Source organism: Nannospalax galili, unplaced genomic scaffold, assembly GCF_000622305.1.
Source record: "Nannospalax galili isolate Female #2095 unplaced genomic scaffold, S.galili_v1.0 scaffold304, whole genome shotgun sequence".
Taxonomy (NCBI): Eukaryota; Metazoa; Chordata; class Mammalia; order Rodentia; family Spalacidae; genus Nannospalax; species Nannospalax galili.
Window position 1 is genome coordinate 3162318 of NW_008352325.1, and position 19775 is coordinate 3182092.

The 19775-nt window shown below is 42.4% G+C and overlaps 1 protein-coding gene across 1 annotated transcript in view; it reads right to left on the bottom strand.

Moving 5' to 3' along the window:
• The window catches only part of Abca13 (ATP binding cassette subfamily A member 13), a 449044-nt gene that overhangs the window by 220074 nt on the left and 209195 nt on the right, over positions 1-19775 (bottom strand). Inside the window, exons 36-40 of the mRNA XM_017802262.2 lie at positions 19030-19167; positions 17908-18088; positions 15695-15913; positions 6876-7072; positions 1514-1671 (exon numbers count right to left, since the gene is read on the bottom strand). Coding sequence (XP_017657751.1) covers positions 1514-1671; positions 6876-7072; positions 15695-15913; positions 17908-18088; positions 19030-19167 — 893 coding nt within the window. The remainder of the gene's footprint in view (positions 1-1513; positions 1672-6875; positions 7073-15694; positions 15914-17907; positions 18089-19029; positions 19168-19775) is intronic.

Sequence of the window (19775 nt, forward strand, 5' to 3'; positions counted from 1 at the left end):
CACTGTAAGTAAGATACCCTACTGGATGCTATGGTTTGGGTACAGTTCTAAGGTGTATTAATTACTTTTGTGTTGCTGTGATAAAATACTATGACCAAGGCAACTTATAGAAGAGTTTATTCAGAGGGATAAGAATCCATCATGGCCAGGACTGGAGAAAGCTCAGTCTGTTCTTGCCAAAGACTCAGGTTCATGTCCCAGCACCACATGGCAGCTAACAACTGTCAGTAACTCCAGTTCCAGGGTATCTGATGCCCTCTTCTGACCTTTGTGGGCATTGCATGACATGGGTGCACTTACATATATGTAGACAATGCACTTATACACATAAAATTAAAATAATAAAATATTTTTTAAAAAAGAAGTAGACATTTCAGTGAAGCATTACATATTTTTCTTCTTTTTCTAATGTGTGGGTTTATGTGTGTGTTGCTTGTGTGTGTGCAGATGCATGCATGCACTCATGTGGAAGCAGATGATAGCTTCAAGTGTCATACCAAGGAACACTGTCTACCTCCTTTGAGACAGCGTCTCTCACTGAACCTGGAGCTCAGGATTAGGCTGGACTGGCTGGCAGTGAGCCCCAGGATTCTCCTGGGATTCTCCTGCCAGCCCTGGGATTATAAACACCTGTCACCAAGTCTGGTATTTTGATGTGCGTTTCAGGGATCTAACCCAGGTCCTCAAAACAAGCACTTTATAACTGAGCCATCCCCTTGCCCCTTCTTTCCTCTTTTATGAAATAGAAATCTACATTCAGTAAATCTAGTAAGCCCAGTTTTGACCTACAACCCATTTTGGTTCCAAAAACCCTTCAGTCAGGCTCTAGGGACCTGTACTGATGAAATGCCCTTCTCCCCTGGAGAATCACAAAGGATACTCAAATCCTGGCCATTGGACTACAGAAATCAGGCTTGAATATTCCAAAAATTGAGACTAGGATGGCCAGCCAAAGAGGAAGGGGTGGGGCCTCTCTATGGAAAGACATACGTCTCAACTAGAGAGAAGACAGAGAAAACATGATTCAGGTCACAGGCATTTTGAAGGTCAGAAGGATCAGGAGCAGTCATGAGGACCTGGGTGGTGACTCCCCTGATTCCAATCCCAGAGCACTGTTCATGCCCTGGCTGACAACAGGCGGTGATGAGACATAAATGCGCTTTATGTTTGACCTCTCAGGTTCTGACCCCATTTGTCCCACCTCCTCACTGACCCTGTCTCTTCACTGGGCAAGGTTCTAGCCTCCCAAAAGGAGCAGCCCTGTCAATGAAGATTTCTAGAATGCCTTAGTCATCATGCTTCCTGATAGCCGCTCTTGGTGCCTACCAGGTTACTGATGCACCCTGGGGTTCAGAGAGGCCAGCTCTCACTGCTCAGGCCTAAGGGGATTTATTTCAGTCAGTGGGATATTGTGCACAAAAGGCCTCTAATTGTGCAGTTTTCATGGTTTGTTTTTGGGGCCCCAGATGGGACAGGGACTTTACCAGTGAAACAAAAGAACAACTCTTCTTACTTGTTTCGTGAGTGTCAGGGTGAGTCCTTGGCTGTGGGCCTCCTTCAGGCTGGCAGGAGGAGCACAGCACCTGAGCCTCCCCTGCTGGAGGACAGCTACACGGTCACTGAGCATCTCTGCTTCGTCAAGGTGGTGGGTTGTGAAGATGATGGTGCGACCTGCATCCGAGCACAAGGTGTATCAGAAATAGCAGGACAAAGCCCCCAGAGCCTGTGCAACCTTCCTGTGAATGGCAGGCTGAGACAGAATTGAAAGACTGACCAGCGTTTTTCAAAAAACTGAAATGGGTGCTGTGAAAAATGGCATAGCCAAGTCTATTTTGTGCTTTAGAGACCCTGAAAATTATTCCTCTATAGCTTCCCAAATGTTATGACTATGGTTTTCACAAAACTCCCCTTCCCTCTTTCATGGGGGTTGGGAGGATACTGCAAGGCCGGAAGAGAGAAACAGCTGTGAAATACAAAGTCTATGTGTCCAGCAGCATCTCTGTTTTCTGTTTTCTGTGTCTTAGATGTAACCAGATCAAAACATATATCTTTTCCCTGGAAATCACACAGCAGCCTTGAACCCCAAGAAAATACATAGTGGGAGACACATGAGGGAGCCGGAAATAGAGGGTTAAGTTGGAGGCCTTCCTAAAGGGAGAGATGGCCAAGCCCCACATCTGTTTTGCAAAAGCATGTCAAGCTCATATATGTCACCCATGAATTCCACCTTTTCTTATTTCATTACCATTCCATGGAGAGAGAAAGGTCAGATTTGCCCTAGAACAGAAGCCAGAAAAGCTAAGGTATTTGGGTGCAAGTTTACTTCAGTTACATAAACAGAAGTTGTTACTTTTCACTTCCTTTCTCCCCATTGGCTCATATGGGTCCCATTTACCCATTCTATCAAATAGAATAAGTGCAGTCATAGACTGTGTTTCTGGGGATCTACTACACAACACAGTGGCTCATTAATAATAATTCATTGTATACTTGAAAATTGCTAAGAGATTGGATTTCAAATGCTACACACAAAGAGGGGATGAGAAAGATTTGTGAGATGCATATATTAATTATGTCTGTTTAATCTTTCTTCAATGAATACATATAGTGAAACATCATGCCATATGCCACAAATAAGTACAATTTTCATTTGTCAGCTGTACTGTAATAAACCTGGAAAAATAAGTAAATAATTCCCAAAGAATTTGGATGAAATCTACTGCTGTTTGGTTCATGATGGTTTCTGGGGGTGCTACTGTAACCTGAGATACCCCCGACCCTCCGAGGTTTTTTCTTCAAGTCATTGCTGCCTTATCTCTCTTCCTGATTCAGGTGGTGTGTTCTACTCCTTCCAAAAGTTCTTCCCTAAAGTTGTGGTTCCCACATTCCCCTACTCTTGTCAATTTCAGAAACAATGATACTCTGTCATGGAAGGAGAACTCACCCACCAGACACTTCGCTGTGCACTTTTGCATGCAGCACTGCTCACAGAAACTGATGGGCTACTGCAACTGTGTCCGTTTGCAACAGAGAAAGCTGACGCTCAGAGGAATGTGACCATCTCCCTGCTGTCACAGAGGAAATGCAGATCCAGTCTGCAACCTGGTCCAGGGGTTTGGTTGTGATGTGCCAGTTTGCTCTGATGTCTCTTCACTATTGATCTTACAATGGGAGACACTGAAGGACTGGCACTGGGGCTGATCAAAAGCTCATGCTGCCCATCGATAAGCAAGAAACACACACAAAATCCCCAATAGACTGAGCACCTGGTGCACAGTGTTCTGATGGAAAAATCTCGTTTTTACCCAGTAGGTAGCATTTGTTTTTACACCATCTTAAATCTTTCTCACAAAGCAGTACCAGTGCCGAGATGCTTTGGGGCTGTTTAAAGGAATGGATAGATACACATTCTGATTTTTGAAGACACGTTTTTCTTTTACCACTGCCTATCTAATCTGCTTACACACTATTGATTTTATACTTCAGTCAGTGCAAGGACAATTCCAAAGGAGTCCTCAGAAGGGAAAAATAATCATCATTAAGCAACGAAAAGACAGTGAGGGATGACCTGACTTGAAACAGCCTGATTTAAAGAAGACTTTCTTTTTCTCACACTTGCACTGCATCAGTCTAAAGTAGCTTTTATGATGATTTTTCAAATGTTCTTTCAGCTAAACATTTTAAAAAGTGAGAGCTGGAAGACAGGAAGGGGTTCTATGTGATGCTGTCCTCTGGACATGGCTTTACATCCATGAACTAGCAGCAGCTGTGACTGCCTGCACAAGATCAAGCAAGTTGTTTCACACTTTCACTGCATCAGTCTAAAGTAGCTTTTATGATGATTTTTCAAATGTTCTGTCAGCTAAACATTTTAAAAAGTGAGAGCTGGATGCTGTCCTCTGGACATGGCTTTACACCCATGAACTAGCAGCAGCTGTGACTGCCTGCACAAGATCAAGCAAGTTGTTGCTGGGGGGAGGGAAAATCATTCTTTGTTGAGAATGTGCCCACTGGTAGGTTTTTTCATGCTCCAGTGAATGGTCACATACCCATGTACTTATGGGCAACTCTAACAAGACTTAGTGAGCTACCAAAAAGATGGGGGGGGGAAGAAGAAGAAATTAGGAAGGGCTGTTGTGTTGGGAGAATATGAGGGGAATTGAAGGGGGACATGGGGTGTAGATATGCTCATTTCATTGTATGCATGCACGAAATTCTCACAAACAAAGAAAAATTCCAGCATGGAGGGAGGAGGGTCTCCCTGGAGCTACCAGCAGGCGATGGCTGCTGGGGAAAAGAGTCACTTTTCTTTGGGTGGTGGCTACTGGTAGGCTGTCCATGCCCCAGTGGATGATTCCACACTCATGCACATATGGGCAGTACTAATTGGACTCAGTGGGTTATTTCTAAAAAGGATATTAAGTTGGAAGGGAGATATGTTAGGGGGACCAGGGAGAGTTGGAGGAGTGGACGGAGGGTAAGTATATGTTCAAACTTCATTATACACATGTAAGAATGTGTCAAAGAATAAATTTTTAAAACTAAAAAAGGTTGATCATTAAGATATAATTAGTAAATACTTTTTTTAAACAGAATTCAGCTTTGATTTAAAAGTAAACAGAAGCAGTGGGCTTGCAGTGTTTATTTTTACAATTCACAAGAGCAGGGGTAACTTACTTACTGTGCGTTCATCTTCTATATCAGCCCCACTCAAAGTGGTAGGGAAATTAGAAAACCAATATCAATGTTTAACCAATTCCTGGGAGCAATATTCAGGGTCTTGCACCAGAGCTTTGGGTTTTCTCTTTGCAGACCCTTCAACTCTCCCTAAAGGTCATACATATTAATGAAGCAAGGGGGCTGAATGCTTGAGGGTACAAGGTAGCCTCTTTTGATCTCTAGGTGACAATTAAGACCACCTGAGACTGCTCCCTCAGTTTCTGTAGCTTGGCCAACAAACCTCAAAAGGTGTCAGGTTGGCAAGCTTAGAGCTCCTGTCTCTACCTTCTCTGAGATCTGCTATCTACAGACCCTTAAATCTGCCCTGGCCTTCAGTCACCCAGCTCCAAGGATGGCATCTCTCACAAATTCTGTTTTCCTGGGAAGTGTGAGAATACCAGTCTTTGATGCCTCCCTGGGGCCCAGTATTCTGCTCGGCTCCATGACCCCTGAGCCAGCTCCATCCACATGTAACTGCCCAACCTAAACCAAGTTCATATAAAACAACAAAGGCACATCTGTTTGTGAAATTTCCCATGTTCTTTCTCCATTTTCTCCTTCTGTAATCCATCAAAATTTTGGGACATAAGCATGAGAATTGTTCTCTGTGTGCTGAAGAAAAGGACTGGTCCTTACTATTATTTTCTTCTGTTTTCATGTAAAGCAAATCATTACATACCCCTCACAAAGTGGAGGTTTTCAAGTTAAGCCAAAAGAAAGTCATATGTTCAGAAATAAAAAGAAAAAAAGAAAAACATTTTTGCAAGATTTTGCTTAACCTCACCTCCAGAGCATTTATACCAGCACTAAGCCACGTGCCACTATTGCCCATCTTCTGTCTAGACAAGGTTTCTATGTAAAATACCTGTAGCAGTGCTTCCTACCTGTCTGGAGTGTGGAAAAAACAACAGCTGAAAAATAGTAATTGCCTATACAATGCTCACAATTGCAAATAGTCAATAACAAAAGAAATATGACCCCTCTAAGCCATAGACCTGTTTACCCCTTTTGTCTGTCAGTTTTATCTAGAGAAGTGAGCCTACTGCATGTCCATCTTGCCATGTCTTAGCTTCCTCATCTCATTGAGATCTTGAATTCCTTCCAAAGATCTGTATGTTAAAAGTTTGTTTTCCAGCCTGTCGTATTATTGGGAAATAGCATAACCTTTAGGAGGTGGGACCTAGTGGAAGGAAATTACATTATTGAAGCATGCTCTTGCTTTGAAAGCATCATGGGGTGAGTATCTTGCAACTTCTAACACAATGAGCTGTGCCACCACAGTTCCAAACAACAGTATCATCCTGGCTAGCCTTAATTGTCAACTTGACACCACCTAGAGTCATCTGGGAGAAGCCTAAAATGAGAAACGTTCTATACAAGGTTGGCCTGTGGACATGGCTGTGAGAGATTGTCTCTTCTGATGACTGATATGGGGAGACCCAGCCCACTATGGGCAGCACCATTCCTAGGCTGGTGGGCCTGAGCTGTATAAGAGAGCAAGTCGAAGAGTGATACAGAGAGTGTGCTAGCAAGCAGTGTTCCTCTATGGATCCTGCCTCAAGGTTCCTGTCCTGAGTTCTTGCCCTACTGCTCCTCTATGATGGGTTGTGATTTGGAAGTGTGAAATGAAATAAAACCTTTCCTCTCCAAGTACCTTTTGATCAGAGTGTTTTATCACAGCAACAGAAAAGCAAAGTGCAAAAAAGACTAACTACTCATAAACTGGAATCTTTGGAACCATAAGCCCAAATAATCTTCCTCTCTTGTAAGTTAATTTTGTTGAGTATTTTACCACTGCAGTAGAAAGCTGATTGACACAGGAGGGTTTGTCCTAGATGACCTCTGATTGCCTCTTCTAATCATTCATGCTTCCAAAATGGAATGTAATTTGGGGAAAGCCAATTTCAAATGACATCATCTATGATTAAAGTTCATTGACAATGAATTGTCATTGCTAAAACTGAGTTAAGAGATCAAACACAAAGTAGGCATTCTGAGTACTATAAATACATTACTTAACAATTATTTCATAAAATGTTGGAACATCTTATTTGTTCTGGAAAAAGACCATGTATCCTCACTGGCGTATGAATAGCCACCCCTTTCCCCAGCATAGCACTGTGGGGAGAGAAAGTGGAATGAGTCTCAGCTCTTACCTTCCCGGAACTTCAGCAGAATGTCCCAGAGGCTGCGACGGGAGCAAGGGTCCACCCCACTGGTGGGTTCGTCCAGAACCACCGTCCTTGACATGCCCGTGAAAGCGATGCCAATGGAGAGCTTCCTCTTCATGCCTCCAGACAGGGTTCGTGCTGGTTTGTGCTGATGCTGAGTTAGCCCTACTTCATCAAGAGTTCTGGAACAACAAGAAAGCTCTCATCTTCTCCCCGAACACCTGAAAGTTTTGCTCTCAGTTTGACATCAGGGACAATGGCTTACATTGCCCAAGGGCTTTATAAACCATGAAAAAATTTTATGTCCACGAGGTGTGGGTGCTAAGTTGCACGCATAATAGAGTAGCACTGTGCTTACTGATGGATAGATGACACCATGTCAGTGGATTAAGCATGATAGTAGTCACAGTATCTGCTGGGCATTATGTATAGAAAGCACTTTGGTCAACTTTCTGGAAAAGTGTCTCTCTTCTTTTCACTCATGTTTCCTGTGAATGGGGTGGGCTTACATTCCCATAAAACAATATGAAAAATGGTGAGACAGCTGAGGCAAAGCCTTAGGGCTTATCAGAGGTCTTTAACTCTCTAGCCCACTGTGCGTGAAATTCTTGTGGTCCCATCATCTTGACTATGTAATCACGAAGTTGCAATGATACTATGTGCAAAGTAAAAATTATCAATTGTCATTAATACCAGAATAAGCCTCTCACTGTCTCAGAGACCTTCCAGTCCTGAGAGGTCCAGATTTCAGAAACCAGCACAAAAACTTCCTGATGTGAAGCTTGGCCTCTTACCTAAGGGAGGGAGTCTATCCTCTCTTCTTATGCATGGTTTCCACACTACTGTGTCCGTTAAAGGCCACATCAATATTTATTTGTCTTCATTATCTACTTTAAGTTTTACTGTTTAAGGCCCTGTTTAAACCTTCCCTGACCACTAAAACCAAGTGGAGAATCTGCCCCCAAGTTACAGCCCTGCTTTAACCCTTCTTGACATCCTACAACTGAAGGGTCACTCTGTACCAAAAGAGAAGGCGGCTAGACAGGGGCAGGAGAATCACAAGAGCTCCACACAGCTGAGCTTCAAAAACACTTAGCTCCTGGAATTCTTCCAGATTCTATGCAAAGAACAGAGTGAATCACAATGATTTCCTTGCCTAATGAGTAAGTAAAATTTTCTTGTCAGTTTTATTATTCCTGTCCTTTCTATCCTGTCACAGAGAGGGCTCGAATCAACTTCTTACTGTCTAATTTTCAGTCTAGATATTTTGTGTTCCATCTAAAACTTAGAGGGCACTTCCTGCTTGCTAAATCTCAATCTAAACTCAGAGCAATAACTAAGTTCTTGTTTTCTAGGCATGCCTAGTCAAAAGAGGAGAAAGAATGGACCAGTTTCAACTTGCCTTGGCTCTACAACCTAACCAACATCTTCCCACCTGGATGACTCTAGTACAATAAGGACATGAGTCTATTAACCCCAGTTTGGGGCATATTAATGATTAATGAGTTAGCAAGAAGACAGAGAAGAAAAAGTCAAAGAGACTGTCAATGTTTTCAAATTTGCATGTTCTTATTACATTTGTCACTTAAAGCAAAATGCCTCATCTTTTTCTTCTGTCAACAGCACTCAGGGGGTTGATCCCTATGTCTGCCTTCCAGAGGTTCGTGCTGATGACTGTGCTCAGGGCATTTCAATCCATGAATATATATTAGCCAACATAGTGGACTCAAGGGACTTTACTCTTCTCCAGGTGAAGGTGCATCTCCAGGACGCTCAGTCCCTGAGATTGTCTGGGGACACAGACACAATGTTTATATACCCTCTGGAGTGGAGGACTCTTTGGCAATGCCTGATCATTCTAACCTTGTTGCAGGGCTCAGAACCCTAGATTAGACATAAAGAGCAGAAAGGAAAACAATCTGCAAACCTTGGCCAACTGTTATTATTAGTTGATATTTTTTCTTTGATTTTTAAAGTTGGAGATTACTTAGCATCTAGTATTTTTCTAATTACTGAGATTGCAGAAAAACAAAATAAAACAAACAATTTCTGCAGATTTAAATTTTCGGATTCCTTGTAAAAGAACATTGTTAAGCAGCACAGTAGAGGAGGAAAGACTTTTTTATATTAAGTTCCAATTATGTGCCAGAAACTGTGTTTTGAGTTCTCTTCAGTCATCCATTCATTTATTCAGCAAAAGTTTATTGAACCCTTACAGTCATTGCACCTGCCACCTACTAGGGGCAGAGAAATAAAACAAATCTTGTCTGTGATTCAAGAAAGTCAGAGTTAGGTGGAAAAGCAAGATAAGAAATAACAATAAAATATGAAGAGCTAAGTCCAAGGTGCAATGGGAATGCCCTCTGTCTCTAAAGACAGCAGGGTAAGCAGTCAGTTGGATGAATGGTGGGATGTGGAGAGGCTGGAATGTTTGAGCAATATGTTCCATGGACAGTTGGAGAGCATTTAACAGGACTGGGGGGCTGACACATGCAAGGAATAAAAAAGTCTATTCTTGAACTAAAGGAAAGGTCACACAATGAACTCCAAATGAGATGGGAATAAAAGGCCAGTCACACATTCATTGTAATATTCTTTCGTGACTGCTAGTTTTTCTTTTCCCTCTCTGGATCTAGATGTGGGGACAGATGAATCACTCTAAGTTTCAATACATCTGTCTCTGTTCTCCCTAAAACTGCCAGCCTTCAAACCCAGGTCATCAGAAACTGTCACCCCTACCCATGTGCTGTGCTCTGCCAATCCATGACTATCGCACCCCTACCCATGTGCTGTGCTCTGCTAATCCATGACTATCGCACCCCTACCCATGTGCTGTGCTCTGCTAATCCATGACTGACACCCCTACCCATGTGCTGTGCTCTGCCAATCCATGACTATCACACCCCTACCCATGTGCTGTGCTCTGCCAATCCATAGCTATCGCACCCCTACCCTTGTCCTGTGCTCTGCCAATCCATAGCTATCGCACCCCTACCCTTGTCCTGTGCTCTGCCAATCCATGACTATCGCACCCCTACCCATGTGCTGTGCTCTGCCAATCCATGACAATCACACCCCTACCCATGTGCTGTGTTCTGCCAATCCATGACTGACACCCCTACCCATGTGCTGTGTTCTGCCAATCCATGACTGACACCCCTACCCATGTGCTGTGTTCTGCCAATCCATGACTGACACCCCTACCCATGTGCTGTGTTCTGCCAATCCATGACTGACACCCCTACCCATGTGCTATGTTCTGCCAATCCATGACTGACACCCCTACCCATGTGCTGTGCTCTTCTAATCCACGACCTGCTCTTGGGTACAATGCTCTCTTCATCTATTCTCTCCTTGGGCCTTCTCATATCCCATGAGACATAGGGGCTCTGCTACACCTCTGCTGAATCCATTTACTTCCAATGGAGTCACACAGCCTCTCCCTCCAGAGTATCAGTTCTCTGCATCCTTTACAAACTATATGTTTTTTTCTTCTCTGAACCCTGTAATCAACTAACTAGACCAAAAAAAAATCAATGTTCTATTGTCCTTCACTCTTTTAATAATGTTCTTTTTTCAACCTTTAAGTTTTAAGTCCATAGTTGTCATTAGAATCATTTTTAATGATTGGAGAGCACTCTTTTCTCTTTGTATTATTCTTTGACAATTTCCCAGTGTATAAGTGCATTTGGTCCTTCTCACCCCCGCCCTCTCTCATCCCCTCTCAGTCTCACTGAACCCCTTCTTCTGCCTGGAGAGTCCCCCTCCTATTTTCATGTCTTTCGGAAGGCGGGTCTTGCTCATTTGTTTGGTTTGGGTTGGGTTTTTTGTGATGCATTGTGCTTCATTAGTACTTCCTACGTGAGCATGTTCCTGGGGTGGTTATTTAGTTACTGGTGCATGAGCAGTTTAGCAGTGGGTCTATCACTGAAGAGAATGACTCCCCCTCCTCCAGCAACTTTGAACTGCCCATAGCTCCTTGAGGAAGGATGGGGCCTCATGAGGCCCTCCCCTCTCTGTGATGGAATGTTGACAGGCTTTATAGCATACAGGTCTTATGTGGAGTAGCCAAAACTGCTGTGAGCTCATGGCCATGTCACATCCAGCGTGCAACATTTCACAGCGCTTTCTCCATCCTTCAGGTCTCATACTCCTCCCGCTGCCCCCCCACTTCCCCAGTGTTTCTTGAAATTTGGAAAGGATGAGATAAATGTCCCATTTAGGGCTTAGCACTCAACAGTCACTTACTCTCAGCATGCTGATCAGTTTAAGTCTCTGCCTTAACTGCTTATCACCGCAAAAAGATGCTTCTCTGCCCAAGGCTGAGAACAGCACTAGTCTATGGGTGTAAACATCAATATTTAGAAGGCAGTTTGATGCCACATCCATTTAGCAAAACAACAGTAGTAGATTCTCCTCTAGCTCTATGACCTCCCAGTCATGGGCTTATGATCAAGTTTCCAGTTTCCAGTACAAGGCATGAATTCCTTCCTCTGGAGTGGGCCTCAAATCCAATCAGAAAGTGATTGGTTACCCCCATAACAATCATGCAACTATTATACCGATGGCCACATCTTGCATGGCCAGTTGCATAGCTCTCACGTTTATAGCTAGATAAGACCACTGATGACCTCCCACCCCCCAGCACCTTCCAGCGCAGTGAAACCTAATCACTGGGGTAGAATCTTCCAATACCAACTTGATTTCGCTCTGTCCTGCAACCAAATTATGCAGTACCTTTAACAATAGAGAATTACCATCTAGTCTGGTAGGTAACAAAGAGTGATAGTAATAGTTAGTATTATGTTGAGGACCTCTGGGGACTCACTGAGAAATAACTCATAGAAATACATCCCATACCTGGCACTGGGATTTTTTTGTTAAGTAATTATGGCTTCTAGGAACAGTGTGTGTGTGTGTATGTGTATGTGTGTGTGTGTGTGTGTGTGTGTGTGTGCATACATATACATATACATTAACTTCAGAGTATTTGCTTATAGTGTTCCCTCCTGCAAGATTAAATCTTTCCTACCAGCTGATCAGTAGCACGTGCAATTTTCATGACATAATGCAAATCACCATTTCCACAAACCTCTTTATCACAAAAAGTACTCCCTAAGAAGTTGCCCCTGAAAGTATGGCTCTTAGTGCACATTTAAAATGCGTGTGTGTGTGTAATTTATGAGAAATATAGCTCACGTGTCCCAGGCCGGTTTTGAACTTACCACATAGCCAAGGATGACTTTAAGCTCCCTATCCTCTTGCCTTGACCTCCCAAGTGCTGAGATTACAGGTATGTGCCACAATGCTAGCTTATGCACGTGCTGTTAACTAAGAAAAATGATGAAGGTGGATAGAGACTCCCACACACTCTGCCTTGTGTGAGCCACCTGTGCTCTCTGAAGAGATGATCTTTAGTTTTTCTTAAGGTCACTTCATTGCCCTGTACCAGCAGTGCTCCAGCAAACCTCTCTAGCTCATCAATCATCCCTTCTCTACTGGGCCATCAGCAGTAGTGAACAGGTATGATGCAAACAGTCCTGTCTTTGCACCATCCTGTGAGATCACTTGTCCATTGTGGAATCATCCCATTTCTCTGCTCCCTTTGAAAGGAAACTGAGAACATGTGCTTTAGCTGTTTTCCCTTACCTTCTCTCCTTAACTGACTTTGTAAGACTTCATCTCCAAACTTCTCTGTTTGAAAGTCAGTAATGACTTCCATGTACTAAATACAAAGATCTGTTCTGAGTCTTCTTTCCTCCCTACACAGCACTGAGGCACTCACTTAGGAGGCTAGGTTCTCTCTCTGGTCTTCCTCCTCTGCTGGTCTCTATTCCCTGCCTCACTGGCTAGTTGGTTATTCTTCATCTCCCATCATCATTGGGTTACAGTATCCAGGGTTCACCATGATCTCTTCTCCAGTCTACTTTCACATACTGATCTCATCAAGTCAATCTGCCTCTAACCTGAGTATAATGGCCACAAGAATTATATGCGATAACAAAATAACAATGTCTCAATGACTCCAGACCTGAGGATGTTCCTCTCTTGGCTGTTCTTGCCTACTCTAGATCAAACAAAAGGTTCAACAGTCATGATTTGCCTCTTAAAAAATGTTCACAAAGATTCTACAAGCTCCACTATCTGCTGCCTCCCTCGAACCCACATTTTAATGAATCCAGACCTTAAGGAAAACAAGCAGTGCTACAGGACACTAATAAGAAGTATGCTGGCTCCAAATCCAATGTTTTCAGTTTTTCCCTCCCTCTAATTGAGAACTGCTGTCCTAAAACATGATCTCATTCTGATTGCTTTTGTGCAAATTGGCTTTGTTGCTAGGTAACATGCTGGGAATTGATAACCGTTAAGGTTGCCTGGTACCCAAATAAAAAAAAAAACAAAAACATGAAGCCTAAGTGGCGTTGTCAGGTGTTTGATTTAAGGCCCCAGTCACAATCACAATAGAGTTTAGAATGGCCCAGGGTAGTCACAATTTTTCAAACATAAGTAACTATGTAGAATCCATATTTTTAAATATATGAATATACATATACATGTATATATATACATATATTCATACATGACAAGAAAGAAAAAGAGTTTCTAAACTAGAAGGAGGAAAGGTACCAGCAGGAGAGTGGAGGGGGATGATGCAGGCCAGTGGGGTGAGCATGAGCAAAACACAATGGCAGACATGTATGAAGTGCCATAATCAAACCCAGCATTTTGTATGATAGCTAAAAATATACCAAAGAAACATATTAATTAGAACAAGCGGCCTATGGCTTGTTAGCAGGAAAAAATAGGTTATATGTAGCCATTTTGCTCTCTAGTATATAGGTAGTCCATACAATATCTAGTTATTTCATACTGAGTACTTGCTCAAGTTTAAGATTTTTTAATTTGTTTTTATTAGATTTTTTAATATTTCATACAGAATATCTCAAGCAATCTGAGTCATCTTTAGTACATGTTAAACATTCAGGAGACAAGTGTCAATAACTTATTTCTACTATCACCCACTTCCCAAGGATATTGTTAGGTAGGCAGACAGTGCCTTTTGCAGAAAATATCCTTGTAACATTCCAACAAGGTAAATTTTGAGAGAAAGGAAATGAAGGAAGAACTATTTAAACAAACTTTTTGGTACCATATGCCACTTTCCACAGGGGCTCCTGTCCCTTGAGGTTTTATTTTTTCCATGAGTTCGACCCTAATTTGCATCTGTCTGGGGGACATTTGTTCTACATATGCACTTGTCATAGCTGGTGTCACACATAGCCAGCTATTTCAATTAGTGATCATATAAATACTGATCTCTTCAAAGAGTGGGAAAATGAAACGTGCAGTGGAGCATTTCTGAGGAGCACTTTATCATTTCCTAGTGTAGGCCTCTACAAAGAAACTGTCAGGGAGACCTACAGGAGGTTTCAACTATGCTCTAGTTTTGCATCCTGGCCCCTGCATAATATGTAAGTTTCCCATTCCAGGTTTGTGCTCTTGTTTTACTTATAACGAAAGAACTTCCACGACATCACCAAGTCCCATCTCTCTAGAATCTCAGTATATCCGGATCCTTCTGCATCTGAAGATGTCCAAGCGATGGATGCTAGGGAACAGGCCTTAGTCATGAGAATGTCCTTTGAAACTGCTATCACCTGTGTTTATTAGAAACATGGAGAAGAGCTAGTAACAAATCCTTTTCACTTCTCAGGTCATTGGAACTTCCACAGGGACGTTCAAGGCAGTAGCACTAAAATGGTCCAGTCAGCCCTTCCTCTCCTCCTAGTCATTTTCGTCCTATTGGCCTCCATCCCTACATGCTGCAGTACAGCAAACAACCCTAAGAAAAGACAACTAAGTGCTCTTGGCATCTAAGAGCCCTAGGGAAGTCACTCAGTTCCCTGTATGAGCTGTAGAGCCTCATCTTCCTGAGCATTAGCTCTCATGTCTGCAAAACTAGAGACAGCCTCCCTATCACCCAGCAAAGAGAATTGCAAATGAGACCTCAGGAGAGTTGTGACTTCACAGGCTTCCCAGGGGCTCCCATTGGTCTAATCCTCCCTCAAATCATGGTTATTCCCTGCTTCAAAATGACTCTTCATCAACCCAGCCCACTGCCCACCCTCTCCTGAAGCCTTGGCTTCCTTGATGTCCCTGCCCACTCATGTCTACAATCATCTTGTGGTGTGTCCTATACTACTTTCCAATCTGTGGTAGCCTATGACAAAGAGATTTCTGTTCTAGTGGCTGTTGTCCCAGGTTTATTATTAATGATTTTTTCCGCCTATGATGGGAGTGGTGTCAAAGCAAACATCAAGGATGCCGCTTCTCTGTCTACAGTCTCCCCAAAGGCTGTGCACCTGCTGTAGTGTGGCAATGTCGACCTTGCAGTACCTTGCCCATTCACAACTACATGCCCAGTAAAGTTCCAGCTCTTTGGAATAATGGATAAGGTTCTTTTTGACTTGTTTCGTTGCCTGTTTTTGTATTCGGTCTACTTCAGAACATGCCCAAGACCTCTTTATTCTACACACACAAAACTTCCATCCACTGCCTATCTACACTTTCCATGATGTCTCAGTTCTTCCTCACTTCAAACACAAACCAATGAAATCCAGTGCCTTCCCTGAGAAAAACCTTCCCTAACATCGCTAGTGCTGCTAGGTATGGCACAGTTCCTATGTGGGAACCGTTTGCTGATTTTTCTTGTAAATATAGATACTGATGGTGCTATTAAATGTTTCCATGTTATTCACTTACATAACTGTGCAGGAAGAATAAAGAGAGAATTGTTTACTAACTTATCAACTTGGTGCTGTAGTTCCTTCTTGGTCCACCATGGTACCTTTAGGGAGGCGAAGAGCAGCAGGTGCTCCCGGACAGTGAGCTTGTCCAGCAGAACATCCCGCTGCAGACAAACGCCCAGCTCCTCTCTGACACTGGACAAATCTGTCTGCAGGTTCTTGCCATTGATGATGATGATTCCAGAAGTGGGAGGGTGGAGCCCCATCAACATGGATCTGCCAGAGAATAAAACATCAGGACAGAGAACACCTCCTGTTGGATCTCTGAATATCAGTGAGTCAGACAGCCCCGAGACCACGTGCACAGCCTATGAGCACACAATTTTCCACTGAACATTTTTCCACACAGTCACTTAAAACTTGGAAGGAGCTCATGTGGACCTTGAGTGGTTATCCTTGGAAAGGAGGGCATGTAAGAGTCCCCAGTCTGCTGTGGAATATAGTATGATATATAGTTGTGTCAGACTTGGGTAAATATGCTGAGTGAAAGAAGCCAGGCACAGTTGCACTTATAAGTGAACTATTTTATAGGAACAAACATTGGTAAGTGGGTTACTGGGGACCAGGGTCAAGGGACAGCATGAGAAATCTTGGATGGGGAAAATGTCCTTTATCTTCACCGTGGTGTTTGCTCTGACATTACCCCAACACGCCAACCCTCACTGAGATACATACACAAGATACTGTTGCCTCAATACACTTCATTAGGAATTCTGTTATATTATTTTCAAACCTCTTTGGGGAATACTACAAAGAAGTAAATGTAGTGACCTGCCCCCACAGTATCCTTAGGAATTGATTCCAGGATGCCCCACCTATACCCAAATCTGCAGATGTTCCAGCTTCTTAAATGAAATGGTAATATGCATATGCCTGCACAATCCTTCTATGTACACTAAATAGTTTCTATATTGTGTTTTTGTATAAATACTCAGAAGGAAAAAGTCCATGAATGTTTGGTACAGATTCAATATTTCTCAAATAGTTTTGGGTAAATCTGTGGATGTGCATCTGTGGATACAGAGCACTGATTGTACAGAAAGGTTTGAGTCTCGAAGACCCTTGTTTGGAATGTTTAAGACTCATTGGCTCTCAGACGCCAAGCACTGCCAGTAAGAGATGAGCACCAAGGAAGACTCTGCATGTACTTCAGATGTCACGGAAAGCAAAGTAGTCAGTGAACCTTGAAACACTGAGCACCTCTTAATTTAATTCTCCTCAATCAGCTAGACAAGCACATCGAGTTTTCCTTGTAAGATATGTGCATTAGCAAAAGCTTGCTGAGCTATGATTTGTGTAACTTGTACATTCCCAATTTGTAAGTACTAATAAAAGAGATTTTTCAGTTCCATTTCACCATCCAAGGTACAAATAATACATCCATATTCTTCCTTTTGATTTGTTTCCAACGGGAGCTTCCTGGAACTCCATGTACACTATGTTTCTACCTTTCTTAATAAGGTTGAGACTATTTCATTTTCATTGTTTTTACTAATCATACTTCAGACCTATGTATTTGATAAGAAAAAGAACAAAGTGATTTTCTCCAAATAGACACTCCTTAAATAAAGCACTGTTACACAACCATCTCAAAGCTATGAATATTTGAATTCATTTCTTCTCTGGGGCCACATGATTGAATTCTTTAATCAAATCAGAAACCACTGGATCCTAAACCAAAAGCCAAGACTTAACGAGAAAACAGCACACAAAAAGATGAAAAACTAGAAATTTTTTTTTAATTTGCAAAGATGCCTCTTCTCTTCATTTTCCTAACAAAATTACACTGCAAACAAAATTTATTATGCAAACAAAATAACACATAAATAGGACAAAAACTAAACATGTCAGAGGATTTCCAAAGACTAAAGTGGATCATGATGGATTATTCGTGGAAAATAAATGAACTGGAGTCTTTTTTAAAAAAGCCTGTCCATGCTTCCCCCTTGGAATGTACTTCAGGTCTAAAAGGTGATTGGGAGTGGGGGAGAAGTTGAAGAGAGGGATGTTCTCTCTTCTGTATCGCTAAGCTCTATACTAAGATTCAAAACAAAACAATGGGGAAAAGAACAGGAAGAAAGAGGAAGGAGAGATGGAGGAAGTGGAGAATGGAAGGCAGGAGGAAGGGAGAGAGGAAGAGAAAATATGCTTTCCACATGAAAGGTAAACTAGTATGTTTAAGGCTCAACCAAAGGTAAAATGGGTCATACATGATAGTGGTTTTCCCAGCACCATTGGTCCCCAGCAGGGCTGTGATCTGGCCTCCGTGGAAATTGAGTGTGAGGTCTTGGATAGCCACCTTGTGGTCCTCATACTCCTTGGTCACAGATATCAAGGCCACTCCCGGAGTACCTCCTTCTAGCTCTCCTGATCCATTTTGCTGTGAGGATCCTGTAAAGAAAATGGATATTCACATGGAAAGATTTCAAAGGCCTGGACAATAATGCTCACTCTTATCAAATTATTGTTTTCCTTCAGAGTAGAATTCTAGCACTGTGGGCTATGCCAAATACCTCCAGAATTATTCATTACTCAAACAATAATCAAAGTATTTAAGGGCAAAAATGAACTAAAGTCACTAAACAAAACTTTGAACCCTTATGATATGGTAACGACTGTATTAAGAAATAAAAATAAATGTACACAAGTGAGTTTATAGATAGGCAGTCTAGTCGCACCATGAATGGCTACAGGAAATCCTCTCCTGAGATGGGAGTGGACGGGCACTGGAGAATATATTTCAAGTTTCCTAAAACATTCATATTTTACCTGTTTAATTAGAAAAAGGTAAAATTTCCATTATTGACCCAGACACCATGACAAGGGCTAGCTGGTCCATGTCAGCTCACCTCAGTTCACACGGCTATGAGTGGGCATTGTGTGGGGCTGGCATTGCCTGGCCTACTGGAGAGAGTCATAATGGAATACAGGGTGGTTTGAAGGCTCTACTCTCCTTTCCATAGAAACTTTCAATGTCCTGACTGGTTTTAACAGGAAGTAATATTTATTCATACTTTGAAATTTTAGAGTGCACGACACCTGGTAGCTGCCTGCCTTTTATTTTATTTTCACATATTTATTTTGAATTTTGGTAAACTACTACTCGGAGAGGAGCCCTGCGAAACATAGTGATGTGACCTTTCTGACTTCCAGGACTTATGCAGACATTGAGAGGCACAGTGTCTGCCACTCAGTCCCATGGCTATTTCTGAGCCCAGGACAGCCTGAGTACTTCAGAATCTGTACAAAGCTATAAATGCTCATCCAGCATTTATACAAAAAGCAAAGCCAAACAGAGAAAAATGCACGTAATCGTGTTTCTGTTTACTAACCTTTACTGCCCAAGTCTTCATTGTAAAAAAACAGACCCTCACTCAGAGACAGTTTCTGCTTCCCCATCAGGCCACACACACTTTCCCAGTAGGATACAGTGAAGGGGAAATACCAGGGCTTCTGAAAACCAAATGTTCCTAAGGAAACAAGATCCAATTAAAATTGGCATAAGTATTTGTCTGTATAGACAAAGCTTCTGGACTAGAATGCCTTAACTAATTCATATGTAAAATTCTTCAATAGACATTACTCCCATAAACCAGTGATGGCTTAGGACAGCAAATCCCCCAGAGGGGAACCCTATATCTCCCTCCTAAACCTAAATCCAAGGCAACTGCTGGTCCCCCTCACATCCACTTCCCCAAAGTAGCCTTAAGAAGTGTTCAGTAAACATCTTGAATAAACGCTGGGTGCTCCCCAGAGGCCGTGTTCTACCCGCTCTGCCCCTGGGCTTCCAGTGCTCTTCCTTAGCCTGCCTTTGATCTTGTAAGATTACTAGATTTAAAAAAGCATGACATCAGTGTAGGAGAAAATGAGTCAGCAAATCTTCCACAAAGGATAATTGAAAACGCTTGTGTTTCCTGTGGAAACACACCCACGTTCTTCAGACTCGTTCTCCACATTCATCCCAGTGCATATTCAGCACTCAGTCTCCCCTTATTACACACGGAAAGAAATGAAATGGGCTTTATTAGCACATCTCGATTTCCTGTAACACACATTTTAGTTTAAGTTGCCTGAATGA